The 14,304-nt window shown below is 43.1% G+C and overlaps 1 protein-coding gene across 9 annotated transcripts in view; it reads right to left on the bottom strand.

The window, feature by feature from the left end:
* Window positions 1-14,304, bottom strand: part of stard8 (StAR related lipid transfer domain containing 8) — a 204,340-nt gene that overhangs the window by 89,001 nt on the left and 101,035 nt on the right. The window contains exon 1 of one of the 9 annotated variants that reach the window (XM_068047472.1): window positions 7,840-8,509. The exons of 7 other annotated variants lie outside the window; for them this stretch is intronic. In XM_068047472.1, the coding sequence (XP_067903573.1) occupies window positions 7,840-7,942 (103 nt within the window). In that variant the 5' untranslated portion in view covers window positions 7,943-8,509. Of the gene's footprint in view, window positions 1-7,839; window positions 8,510-14,304 lie in introns of those variants that run through there. One more of the 9 variants, XM_068047473.1, reaches the window with a different exon arrangement.

The following is a 14,304-nucleotide window of genomic DNA, read 5'->3' as shown; positions in this document are numbered from 1 at the left end:
ATAATAGGCAGCCTTATATTGTGAGTGGTGTGTAACTAAAGAAGTGTTATATTGAAAGTAGAATGTGATAGAGGATGTCAGAACCAACAGCCTGATAGAGATAGTGTGATGAACAACCACATGCATTATAGCGGAGAGTCTTATAATGAGGACAAAGTGTAATGGAGTAGTTATACACCTATGAGGATGAATTTAACAGTATTATAACTGACAGCCATATAATAAGGGTGGAGTAATGGAGATTATATTATAACTGACAGCCTTAAAATGAAGATGGGTGTAATGAAAGTGCTGTCACAGAGCTCTACAATAAGGTGGGGTTATAACAGAGCATGCTGTAACAGACAGCATTGGGAATTCATTTTAATCCTACCTGGTGGTAAAAAAAAATGAGTAGGTTACTTATCCACTCAGATCTGGCATTAAGGAGTAAAATTGAAATCAATGGGAATCAAGGGGAAAACCTCTCCATTGGCTAGTCACACCTAGCACAAAGGAAGGTGGTTGTGGTTGTTGGCCAATCATTTCAGCCAAGGGCATCGCTGAAGGAGTTCTTCAGGGTAGTGTCCTAGGCCCAAACACCTTCAGCTTCTACATCAATGGTCTTTCCTCCATCATGAGGTCAGAAGTGGGGATGTTCATTGATGATTGCAGTGTTGAGTTCCATTCATAACTCCTCGGATAATGAAACAGTCCATGTCCACATGCAAGAACTGGACAACATTCAGGCTTGGATTGAAGTGATAAGTAACATTTGTGCCACACAAGTCCCAGGCAATGATCATCTCCAACAAGAGACTCTAAACACTTCCCCTTGACATTTAGTAGCATTACCATTGCTGATTTGTCCACAATCAACCAGGGGTTGCCAGTGACCAGAAACTTAACTGGACCAGCCAGTGGATGAGTGCCACTCCGACAATACTCAAGAAGCTTAACACCATCCAGGACAAAGCAACCCACTTGATTGGCACCCCATTTACCACCTTAAACATTCACTCCCTCCACCACCAGCGCACTGTGGCTACAGTGTATAACGTCTACAAAATGCATGGCATTAATTCGTAAAGGCTTCTTCAACAGCACCTCCCAAACCAGTGACCTCTACCACCCGGAAGGACAAGGGCCTCATAAGAGACTGTTTAACTAAAGTTGAAGTTCATGGAATTGAAGGCAAATCATTGACCTGGTTAGGAAAGTGGATGAGTGACAGAAGACAGAGCGTAGGGATAATGGGCAGGTACTCTAATTTTTTTTTTATTCATTCATGGGATGTGGGGGTCCCAGACCAGGCCAGCATTTATTGCCCATCCCTCATTGCCCTTGAGAAGGTGGTGGTGAGCTGCCTTCTTGAACCTCTGCAGTCCATGTGGGGTAGGTACACCCACAGTGCTGTTAGGAAGGGAGTTTTTCCATTTAGGCAGGACGCAACTAGTGTGTCCTGCAAGGATCAGTGTTGGGGCCTCAACTATTCACCGTACTCACAAACAACTTGCCTTATGGAATAGAAAGCCACATATCCAGATTTGGTGATGACAAAGATAGACAGCATTGCAAGCAGTGTAGATGAAAGCATAACATTGCAAAGAGATAGTGATAAATTAAGTGAATGGGCAAAACTGTGACAGATTTATCACAATGTTGGCAAATGTGAGGTCATCCACTTTGGACCTAAAAAGAATAGAACAGGGTATTTTCTAAATGGTGAAAAGCTAGAAACAGTGGAAGTCCAAAGAGACTCGGGGATCTAAGTACATATATTAAAATGTCATGAATCAAAAAAGGTTAATGGAATACTGGCCTTTATATCTAGAGGTCTAGAATACAAGGAGGTAGAAAGTCATGTTTCAGCTACATAAAGCCCTGATTAGACCACACCTAGAGTACTATGAGCAGTTCTGGGTACCACACCTTAAGGTGGTGATATTGGCCTTGGAGTGAGTGCAGCGCAGATTTACCAGAATGTTACCAGGATTCCAAGGATTAAATTACGAGAATACACATGCATCCCATGAACGAATAAAAATGACCAGTGTTAGAAACACGTTTGGGCATAGGTGAAACATTTCTGGCCTCTGAAGCTTCAGCAGACAAAATGTGTTTTCAGCCACCATGATTGTACTGCAACAATGAGATGTGTCCAGATGTTGCTGATGACATGGGGCATTTCCACTCTAGTTACTAACCTACCAGAACACTATATGCCACATTATCAATCATTCCATCACTTTCAAGTGCAAGGTGCAGGCATTTGGGGCTTTTAGACGAGTGAGAAAGAAGAAAACACAATTGGTGATGCACAATTCACAAACGGCCAGGACAAAATGGTTGGGGGTGGTGGGGGTGGAGGTGAGAAGAGGAAAATCATGACACCTTTGATTGGAGGCATCAGACCTTGGCTGAGGAGCTACAGGACACAGATTGCATAGACCATGCTTTCAAATGAAGGATGCTTCTAGAGCATTGAACCCATGTGCAAGCACAGAGGAATCTCTCCAAACATGTATAGAATCTGTCTGATATACTGGAGTGTTTCTCCTCATTGCACCCTCAATGACTGGAAAGGATGGACAACTTAAGAGACCCACAGAGGCTGCCCCTATGAATGAGACCTCTCGAGCAATGTCTGCTTCCTGAGATGCAGCTCACACTTATATCATGGAGGCCTTTGGCACTCACTTTACAAGAAGTATTGGTAGAGGTTTCTCAACTCAGTCTATTCAGTCTGCCTTCTGTCAATCACTCCCCCTGTGGAGAATTTGTCCAGCATTAGCAGCCTGGCAGGCAGATCTTCACAAGATATAGCTTCCTCTCATGGATTCAGATCCACCGAGTTTTTGTCAGGTTCCCTGATGCTGACTGGCAACAGCAGGATCCAGATGGATCTCCAAATCAGATAGGGAGTGCAATCAGCAGTTTGTCCTTCTCAGGACAGTGGCTGCCAATATATCTCTCATCCACCTCAGTGCCGTGGGCTCAGATATACAAAGAGCCGCTAGCCATCCCCTCCATTTTAATCACACAAGTGAAACTACAAGTAGTTCACAGTGGGTGAAAAGTTTTAAGGCATATGGAAGCAGAAAGGGGAAGTAGTATGGTCATGATTGGGGTATTTCTGTGGTGTATGATACATTTACTTAATAAATTCAGGTGACAATGAGTCTATTTTTACTTTTTAACTATACTGAGTATGCTGAGAAAGGCTGATGATGCATTACTAGGAAATTCCACAAAATTATAAAGTTGAGCTTTCAAAGTTGTACAGAGATGTAGCCAAGTACAGATACTGGGGTGTGTGTATATCCATGAATATATACATTTATTACTTATTTTCATGAAAATGTGCTTTTAAGCAGAGCACTTGACATTTCTTGGGCCAGGTACTGGATAATCCTTTGGATTGTTGTCCTTATGTTCAAAAAGCATCTACTTCCACATCTTCCTCCCTTTCCTGCAGGGATTTGTCCACCTCATCCAAATCCAACTAGACTCCCCTCGAGTGTATAATTATGCAGAATACAGATGGCAATGCCCATCATGATACTAATGCTGGAATATATACTGAGAAGCACCTTCACACTTATCCAGATGGCAGAATTGTGCCTCCAGCATTCCAATGACGTGCCTAAAAAATGACTCTGGTGAATGTTCCACTCCTCAGTGTTACTGCAAGAAATTCTGAACCAGATTTTCAGAGGGTGCTCCTTATCTCTAAGAAGCCAGCTGTTGGTCTTCTTTTGATTGGCAAAAAGACCTAGCACAGAGGAATGACTCATTATAAATACATCATTGTAACTGCCAGAGTACCTCGTGTTGACATGCAGGATCACATGCCTGTGGTCACAAACTAGCTGTACATTTAGAGACTGGTATTCCTTCCTGTTGATGTAAGCCACTGTATCTGTTACTGGTGCTCTGATAGTCATAAGAATCCTACTACTACTATTGCTGAGCTGCATCCATGGAGATTGAGATGAACTGTACATCAGTCACCTACCAATTGCAATGGCGGACCACTGACTGCAATGTTGCAGAGATCCCCTGCACCAGACTATAAGGATTCTGTTATGTAAAATGTCATCTCCACGGGAAGAAAATGTGAATTCCTTGAAGATAGCTTCATATCAGGTTACAGGATCCTGCATAATACTTGAAGCACATCTTTTGAGCATTTGAGTCTCCTCAGGCACTGTTCTTATACAACAGGAGACAAGAGTTCTGTGCTCTGTACAGTCTGATGGCTGGGTAATTCCTTATCCTCCTCAATTCCCTTTGATATAGTCAGTGTCTTCTCTGGCTCTATTGCTCATCATTATGATGATAGAAGGTTATATACAGAGGAATGCCCAAAGGTAACATCATGCATTCTGGCATCTCAAAGAAACTTTCCCCTAATGAGACAGTTGAAACTGCTTTAAAAACCTTCCATCCTGAATGCACAGCTTTAGGCCTGAGTAATAACGAGCCTCAAGATAAAGTGCTTAAATATCATGAGCAATAAAATACTTCCCCAGATAAATCCTCTCCTTACGAGGGATCAAAAATCTCACCTCATGACATAAACACTTAAGTTTTGACACGAACATCTTCCACTAAAATTTATATCAGAAGATCTAGGCCCAGTTTTTCCATTTCAGGGTGCCCAGTGACTGTCATGTGGAGGGGTGGGATAATGAGAAATATCATGAATGATATTGCAACAATATCCTACCCCTAGGAGAAGCAGCAATTAAATTGTACTTCTTTCAATTTAGTATACTGTATTCGCTGCTCACAACTGTCGTCTCTACATTAGGGAGACCAAACGTAGATTGGATGATCGCTTTGCAGAACACCTCCGCTCAGTCCCGCACTTCCAGTTGCCATTTTAATTCACCGCTCTGCTCTCATGCCCTATTTCTGTCCTCGGCCTGCTGCAGTGTTCCAGTGAAGCTCAGCGTAAGTTTGAGGAACAGCACCTCATCTTTCAAATAGGCACACTACAGCCCTCTGGGCTCAACATTGCATTCAATAAATTCAGAGCATGACTGCCATTTTTTAAAAATAATTTTTATTTTAATATTTTGTTTAATTTATTTTTTAACCATGTACCTGTCTCAGACTTGGTTTGTCATCTTTTTGCTTTAGGATAGATCTGTTCATTATTCTGCCATTAACACTCTCTTTGGACTAATGCTTTGTCTTTTACTACAACTATTAGCACTCCCTTTGCCTTTTATTCCATGACATCTTTTTCATTTAATATCTCCTGCCCTCTGTCCTATCATATATCTTCTCTTGTGTTCTTCTTCCCACACCCCCCCCCCCTTTCACTTGCCCAAAGCCCTGTACATTTCCAACCTGTGCCAGTTCTGATGAAAGGTCATTGACATGAAATGTTAACTCCATTTCTCTCTCCACAGATGCTGCCAGACCTGCTGAGTAATTCCAGCACTTTGTTTTCATTTCAGATTTGCAGCATTCGCAGTATTTTTCTTTTAATATCCTAATATCATTTGCAGATGGGAAGGGGAGAATATCCAGGCCTGCATCTTTCTAAATAAGTCTAAAAAAACTTGCATTTATGTAGCACCTTTCACAACCTCAGAATGTCCCAATGAGCTTTACAGCCAATGAAGTACTTTGTGAAGTGTGGTCACTGTTGTAATGTAGGAAATGTGCAGCCATTTTGCACACTGCAAGCTCCCCTAAACAGGAATGTGATAAATGACCAGATAATTTGTTTACATGATGTCAATTGAGGGATAAATAAATATTAGCCAAAACACCAAGGATAACTCCCTGTTCTTCTTGAAATAGTGACATGGGATTTTTACGTCCACCTGAGAAAGCAGACAGGGCCTCGGTTTAATGCCTCATCCATAAGAAGGCACCTCTGACAATGCAGCACTCCCTGAGCACTGCAATGGAGTGTCAGCCTAGATTTTGAGCTCAGGTCTCTGGAATGGAACTTGACCTCACATCCTTGTGACTCAGAGGCTGGAGTGCTACCAACTAAGCCACCACTGACCGCTGATCATCTTTTATTAAGTTTGTATACAGGTTTACTAGGATTATAATGATTAAATAAAGTATATTAAAGATCACAGATTATAATATCTTTGTGCTATCAGAGTATCGTGATTCTCACTATCTTGTTCCTGTCTCTCCAACAGGTCTCCCGAATAAAAAATATGACATTAAAAGTCAGGCGAAAGTAATACTATCTTAAAGAGTGCCCACAGCCACTACACTTAGATAATGGATTTGCTTTTACCTGGCTATTATAATCAGGCAGAATTTAAATGATGCTCTCAAGAGTAGTAATACTCCTCGAGTTACAAACAGCGGAAGTGGAAGGCACTCATTGTAATTCGCAGATAAATTCTAATGTCCTAGCTGACATTCTCTCAACCATTGAAAAAAAGATATCTTGTTCCATATCCCTACCAACTCCCCAGATACCCATTTAATGTGAAAATTGACATGTTTTTGTACTGGATCAAACTAACTCTTAAGCGATCAAATTTATGGCTGGCAAGGATGCAACGGACGGATCGGCTTCCTTCTGTGCCGTAATGACTCTATACCTTAATATGTTGCATTAATACAGGAATAAAAGGTATAACTCAGATGTCAAATGCTTGCAACTATTCACGTGCAAGCCTCGATATGGTGCAGGCTGACTACATGACGTGGACAGTATCACAGCTAAGACGTTCACACCCAATGTGCATGGTGTACCCAACCTCATTACTAATGTCGCAGCATCTGTGGAGAGAGAAACAGAATCACAGACCTGAAACCTTAACTCTCCACAGATGTTGCCTGACCTGCTGCATATTTCCGGCACTTTGTTTTTATTTCAGATTTCCAGCATCTGCAGTATTTTACTTTTATCTCATTACAAATCTCTCAGGGGTCACTAGATAGTGTTCAGCTATGGCTGATTTTCCCCTCCCTAGTTCAGGGTTGCCGAAACCAAAACAGCCGAAGTGCTGCCCAATCTGAAATGAGCCAACTCAACACAGAATTCTTTTAGAACATTCAAAATGCTTTAAACATTTTTTTTTTAACAGATCTGCAGTGAACATCATGCAAGCAGTATTCAGTTGGTGGCACTCTCCATTTTGTCAATGCTCGACAATAACAGTTGTGATCAGTGAAAATGAAACATCAACATGTGACTGATTAAACTTTCATCATGACAAACCTCTGCCTGTGTAGGCACTTGGATGGTACGTTTCAAATCACATTCATTCTTTCAACAAGCCACTCAGTCCTACTGTAACGATTATTCTAGCTTTTAAATTTGAATCATTTAAAAATACTGAAAAAGCAAAATATATATAATAAATGGAGAGACAGGGTATGTGTTGAGGAATAACCATGTGGCATTACCATATGGTGAAACTAATCCTGACACTGTTTTAACATCAAATAAACAGATTGCTTGTTATTGGTTATTAGCCCAATATCACAGCCCTGCATGTTTTATATAGTGCAAGTGATGTGTTGTCAAATTTATGCAGAAGTTGGCAGTTCACTGCCTACAGGACCAGCTATTTGTGCAAGATTGCAGTATTTGAGCAGCACTGGACACAGTAAGTGTAGAAATTCGCGGGGTTTGTCTCAGGATGTGGGACGCCAACCTCGGATATGCCTCATTTATATATAAACTTCCTTAGACTATAGGGCACCGAGAAACTACTAAAAATGCATACACTCCTATTCAAGACGCAGTTCTATGAATCTTTCTGTAGTGTATATTCCATATATACAATTGTATATGTTATACATACATAATCGGTTCGATTTATAACAAAAACATGTTTTAGAGAGAAATACATCTGTTCTCACCCATTACCCGTCGGTCGTTCACTTTACTGAGGAATATTCTGAAGCTCTTAAAGTTTAAACTCCGTGACCTCCTGGGGACGGTCGGCAGCTCGCAACCATCCATCGTTGCCGAGATCGCAGTCCCCGAGTCGGCTGCAAGTGGGACGTGTGCCTGGTGTACGTGTGAGTATCCTGCCAAGGACAGCGCTTGGCATCGTCCGAATCCAGGCACAGAGCGAGGATTTCTCTCAATCTCAATCTGTGTTTGGTGTAAACTGGTGGGGAGGGGCTGAGTCACCGTGGTCTACTCACTCAGTCCTGCTCTTATTGGAACAAACGTTTTTTTTTCCTGCAGCTGCGGGAAGTTAGTAGCAAAGCCACAGGTTTGAAGTCAGTCACCACTCAAAATGAGATCATGGATCATTTATCAGTCCACTCTCCTACTCGCCCCAAAGAGAGGGGGATTACCAAAACAAATTACGATACCTAACTGTCCCAAACTTATCATAGAATCGAATCTCATAGCACAGAAGGAGGCCATTCGGTCCATCGTGCCTGTGCCGACTCTTTGAAACAGCAATCCAATTAATCACACACCCCGCTCTTTCCCCGTTTCACTATTTAAATACATCTCCACAATGAGTCTTTTCAGATATTATCCTCCTCCTTTCCTGAAGGTGGGTTCTTTCTGGGATAGAGATCCATACATGCTGAATACTTTGCATAGGGCAATCACTGGGCTGAATAAGGAGCTACACACACACCCACATCAACCACATATTTTAGCACCAGTCATCTGACTAAATCTTGGTTTTATCCCTCACTTTCCCCCAAACGCTTGCTGTGCGATGTGTTCCACAAGTGTCACCAGCACTCCAACCAAGTAACCATTCTCCAGATGGGGTGGGGGCTAGACAGTGAGTTATTAGGATATTCAACCATGGTGGGAACATCCCAGTTGAGTCCAATCCTAACATCTACACAAGTCTAGCAAGGGTTAACTGAGTAGCAATCAAAAACGAGAGCCTTAATTAATTGGTCTCCCTCTCTAGCCCAAGGCCACTGATGCAATTTTAATACAATTCATTTTCATTGATCAGTATTGGACTGCATCCCAATTTTGAGTAACAAAGCCGACATCAAATCAGAGAAGAGGCAACTTTCAAATCATGTATTTACCATTATACAACACTAATGTTTGTAGCATTTTTGTCTCAAATTCAAAGAACTGAGTGCCTGAAGCAGTAGTCTAGAATCAACATACTGTAAATCAGATTTTTTTTTTCATGTTCACAGTTTTCCTCCTTCCTTTATTGAATTGCTAGGATGCATTTCCTCAGTCATCAACAAAGTTCACCCAAACAACCAATCTTAATGTTTTCATCTAGATAGTGAATATTGCCAGGTTATTCAATCATAGAAGGAATCACACCAGGCCCTACAATTGACAGCAAAGGCTCATTGGATAGCAATCAGAACACCAGCTAATTATTCATCTCTGCAGCCCACTGAGCAATTTGTAGCATCCTTACTGACTCACTGGATTTGATCAGTTAATTTAGCACACAACAGAGATTAAACCTTATCCGTAAGACTCAGTACTACATTACGTGATACCTTTCCTTACCTATGGAGCTATTAAGGCATATATTCATTAAAAAAAATTTGATTATAAATAAAAAAAATGTTTGCAAACACTTGATGCATCAAACTCTTCATCATGTCACTTGTACAGAATGCCATTGTCCTGAGGGTATTATACGATTCTTCTTCCTCCAAAACGGTCCAATGCTTTTTTCATAAGCACAGTTTGTCTTTAAAAGCTAATTTGGTGCATTGCCTGCCACCACGACCACCCACTCCGCCAACAGAACTCACTGGAATAGATTGCAATCAAATACTCTAGCTGATATTTCTTTATTGCTCCACAAGAATCAGACCTGCTAGCCTTTACGGCTTCAACATCACACCAACCAGAGTCATTGGGACTGACATGGCTCTTAATTATGCATCCATTTTGAATTCCAAGTAACAAAGTCAACAGGACAGAAACAGGCCATTTGGCCCAAATTGTCTATGCCATCATTTATGCTCTGAACAAGCCTCTTTCCACCCCTCTTTATCTAACCCAATCATCATATCCTTCTCTTCCTTTCTCTCTCATGCTTATCTAACTGGCCCTTAAATGTATGGGAAAGCTAGATAAGTTAGTTACATCAGTTACTAATGGCATTGCAGTTGGGAAGCTTCAGTGGCAGAAAGTGAATGCAATGAGTTACACCACTAGATTATTTCAGTCATCTGTTGCCTACCATGTATGCCTTTTGACTTTCTCCAGTTTAAAGGGCCCGCTAACAATCTCTTCCAAGCTTCTTTGTCATGAGAGAGGCTCCTGAGAGCAGAAATCAGTGTTATAATACTCTTTTGGGGCCCAGTAATAATCAATGATAGATGTTCACAAGTTTGAATCTCAGCACTGGCTCATTCATCAATTGATTTTGTTTATATGCTGGCATAGTCTCACCAATTGCCAATCAGATCTCCAGATGAAGCACAACACAAAATTAGGTCATTGCTTTGGGTAAAGTAAGAAATACACTGTCATCCCACCTGAATTACACTCTGCTAGCCAGCCTCACAGTGACATTGACGGCAAGCACAGTAAAGTGCACGGACACAACAAGCATGGCAAAAAGTGTAACTGGCCAAAAGGAGCAGAAAATTTCAAAAATGTTTTGTAAATTTTCAAGTTTGGATTCAGAACATGCTTCAACAAGCTCTTTGCTCAGAGTACTACAATCCAATCCTTGCAAAGGTCAATAAAAACACAACCTCTGAAAGCTAAACAGGATCCTGGGTGAACTAGTTCACTCTCACTCAGTAGGTGAGGTTTCCATTGTCCTTTACATTTAGTGCTTTGTTGAGTCTATGCTCCACTTGCCACGGGTTAGTGGCTCAGGTTTCATTTCCCTAATTGATTAGAAGATGCAGCATTTCCTCCTGAGACTGCATCATTTCCAGTGTATTGACTGCCAGCAGGAAGCAAAGCAACCAAACTCGACTCAACTGAGGTGAGAGAAAATGGGGTATGAATTCCAGCAGCACTCAAAGGGAAACTCTACACTTTATTTCAAATTTAACCTCCATCCCAACATTTAACAGTCAATACTGATCTCCTGGGTCTTTTTGAACTTTTGTTTTGAAAGTTTATTTTATCTCCTCCTTTCCTTAAGGAGCTGGTTCATTAAGGAATATAAACAGCAGGTGCTGGAAATACTCAACAGGTCTGGCAGCATCTGTGGAGAGGGAAACAGAGTTAACATTTCAGATTGATGAGTATTTCCAGCACTTTCTGTTTTTATTTCAGATTTCCAGTATCCACAGTATTTTTCTTTTATTGATTTGTTAAGGACTCTGCCAGCCCTCCAATCTCACTCAGAAGACTTTTCTTCGTGTGGCAATCTAGGCAGTGGCTGTTGGGAGCCTAGTTGCCAATGGAGGCCATTATAGGAGAGGCGGTGGTACAGTGGTATTGTCACTGGACTAGTAACCCAGAGACCCATGGTATTGCTCTGAGGACATGGGTTCAAATCCCACCACAGCAGAAGGTGGAATTTAAATTCAATTAATAAATCTGGAATTAAAAAGCTAGTCTAATGATGGCCATGAAACCATTGTCGATTGTTGTAAAAACCCATCTGTATCATTAATGTCCTTTAGGGAAGGAAATCTGCTGTCCTTACCTGGTCTGGCCTACATGTGATTCCAGACCCACAGCAATGTTGTTGACTCTTACAGGCCCTCTAAAATGGCCTAGCAAGCCAATCAGTTGTATCTAACCATGACAAAGTCAATAAAAAGGAATGAAACCGGATGGACCACCCGGCATCGACCGAGGCACCGGAAATGACAACAGCAAATCCAGCCCTGTCGACCCTGCAAAGTCCTCCTTACTAACATCTGGGGGCTTGTGCCAAAGTTGGGAGAGCTGTCCCGCAGACTAGTCAAGCAACAGCCTGACAGAGTCAGACTTATGGAATCATACCTGACAAACAATGTCCCAGATACTGCCATCACCATCCCCGGGTATGACCTGTCCCACTGGCAGGACAGACCCAGCAGAGGTGGCGGCACAGTGGTATACAGTAGGGAGGGAGTTGCCCTGGAGTCTTCAACATGAACTCTGGACCCCATGAGGTCTCATGGCATCAGAACAAACATGGACAAGGAAAACTCCTACTGATTACCACCTACTGCCCTCCCTCAGCTGATGAGTCAGTACTCCTCCATGTTGAACAGCACTTGGAGGAAGCACTGAGGGTAGCAAGGGCACAGAATGTACTCTGGGTGGGGGACATCAATGTCCATCACCAAGAGTGGCTCAGTAGCACCACTACTGACCGAGCTGGCCGAGTCCTAAAGGACATATCTGCTAGACTGGGTCTGCGGCAGGTGGTGGGGTAACCAACAAGAGGGGAAAACATACTTGACCTCGTCCTCACCAATCTGCCTGCCGCAGATGCATCTGTCCATGACAGTATTGGTAGGAGAGACCACCGCACATCATTGTGGAGATGAAGTCCCGTCTTCACATTGAGGATACTCTCCTTCATGTTGTGTGGCACTATCACCGTGCTAAATGGGATAGATTTCAAACAGATCTAGCAATGCAAAACTGGGCATCCATGAGGCACTGTGAGCCATCAGTAGCAGCAGAATTGTACTCAACCACAATCTGTAACCTCATGGCCCGGCATATCCCCCACTCTACCATTACCATCAAGCCAGGAGACCAACCCTGGTTCAATGAAGAGTACAGGAGGGCATGCCAGGAGCTGCACCAGGCAAATCTCAAAATGAGGTGACAACCTGGTGAAGCTACAACAGAGAACTATCTGCATGACAAACTGTGTAAGCAGCATGCAATAGACAGAGCTAAGCGATCCCATAACCAACGGATCAGATCTAAGATCTGCAGTCCTGCCACATCCAGCCATGAATGGTGGTGGAAATTAAACAACTAACTGCAGGAGGTGGCTCCACAAATATCCCCATCCTCAATGATGGGGGAGCCCAGCACATCAGTGCGAAAGACAAGGCTGAAGCATTTGCAACAATCTTCGGCCAGATGTGCCGAGTTGATGATCCATCTCGGCCTCTTCCTGAAGTCCCCAGCATCACAGATGCCAGACATCAGCCAATTCGATTCACTCTGCATGATATCAAGAAACGACTGAAGGCACTGGATACTGCAAAGGCTTTGGGTCCTGACAATATTCCGGCAATAGTACTGAAGACCTGTGCTCCAGAACTTGCCGCGCCCCTAGCCAAGCTGTTCCAGTATAGCTACAACACTGGCATCTACCTGGCAATGTGGAAAATTGACCAGGTATGTCCTGTACAGAAAAGGCAGGACAAGTCCAACCCGGCCAATTACCGCCCCATCAGCCTACTCTCAATCATCAGTAAAGTGATGGAAGGTGTCATCAACAGTGCCATCAAGCAGCACTTGCTTAGCAATAACCTGCTCAGTGACGCTCAGTTTGGGTTTCGCCAGGGCCACTCAGCTCCTGACCTCATTACAGCCTTGGTTCAAAGATGGACAAAAGAGCTGAACTCAAGAGCTGAGGTGAGAGTGACTGCCCTTGACATCAAGGCAGCATTTGACCGAGTATGGCATCAAGAAGCCCTAGCAAAACTGAGGTCAATGGGAATCAGGGGGAAAACCCTCCGCTGGCTGGAGTCATACCCAGCGCAAAGGAAGATGGTTGTAGTTGTTGGAGGTCAATCATCTGAGCTCCAGGATATCACTGCAGGAGTTCCTCAGGGTAGTGTCCTAGGCCCAACCATCTTCAGTTGCTTCATCAATGACCTTCCTTCAATCATAAGGTCAGAAGTGGGGATGTTCGCTGATGATTGCACAATGTTCATCACCATTCGTGACTCCTCAGATACTGAAGCAGTCCCTGTAGAAATGCAGCAACACTTGGACAATATCCAGGCTTGGGCTGATAAATGGCAAGTAACATTTGCGCCACACGAGTGCCAGGCAATGAGCATCTCCAACAAGAGAGAATCTAACCATCACTCCTTGACATTCAATGGCATCACCATTGCTGAATTCCACACTACCAACATCCTGGGGGTTACCATTGACCAGAAACTGAACTGGAGTAGCCATATAAATACCGTGGCTACAAGAGCAGGTCAGAGGCTAGGAATCCTGCGGCAAGTAACTCATCTCCTGACTCCCCAAAACCTGTCCACCATCTACAAGGCACAAGTCAGGAGTGTGATGGAATACTCTCCACTTGCCTGGATGGGTGCAGCTCCAACAACACTCAAGGAGCTCGACACCATCCAGGACAAAGCAGCCCACTTGATTGGCACCCCATCTACAAACATTCACTCCCTCCATCACCAACGCACAGTGGCAGCAGTGTGTACCATCTGCAGCAACACACCAAGGCTCCTTAGACAGCACCT

The sequence above is a fragment of the Heterodontus francisci genome, chromosome 15 (assembly GCF_036365525.1).
Source record: "Heterodontus francisci isolate sHetFra1 chromosome 15, sHetFra1.hap1, whole genome shotgun sequence".
NCBI lineage: Eukaryota > Metazoa > Chordata > Chondrichthyes > Heterodontiformes > Heterodontidae > Heterodontus > Heterodontus francisci.
Note: the sequence above shows the minus strand (reverse complement) of the source record. Positions and strands in the feature narration are given on the sequence as shown.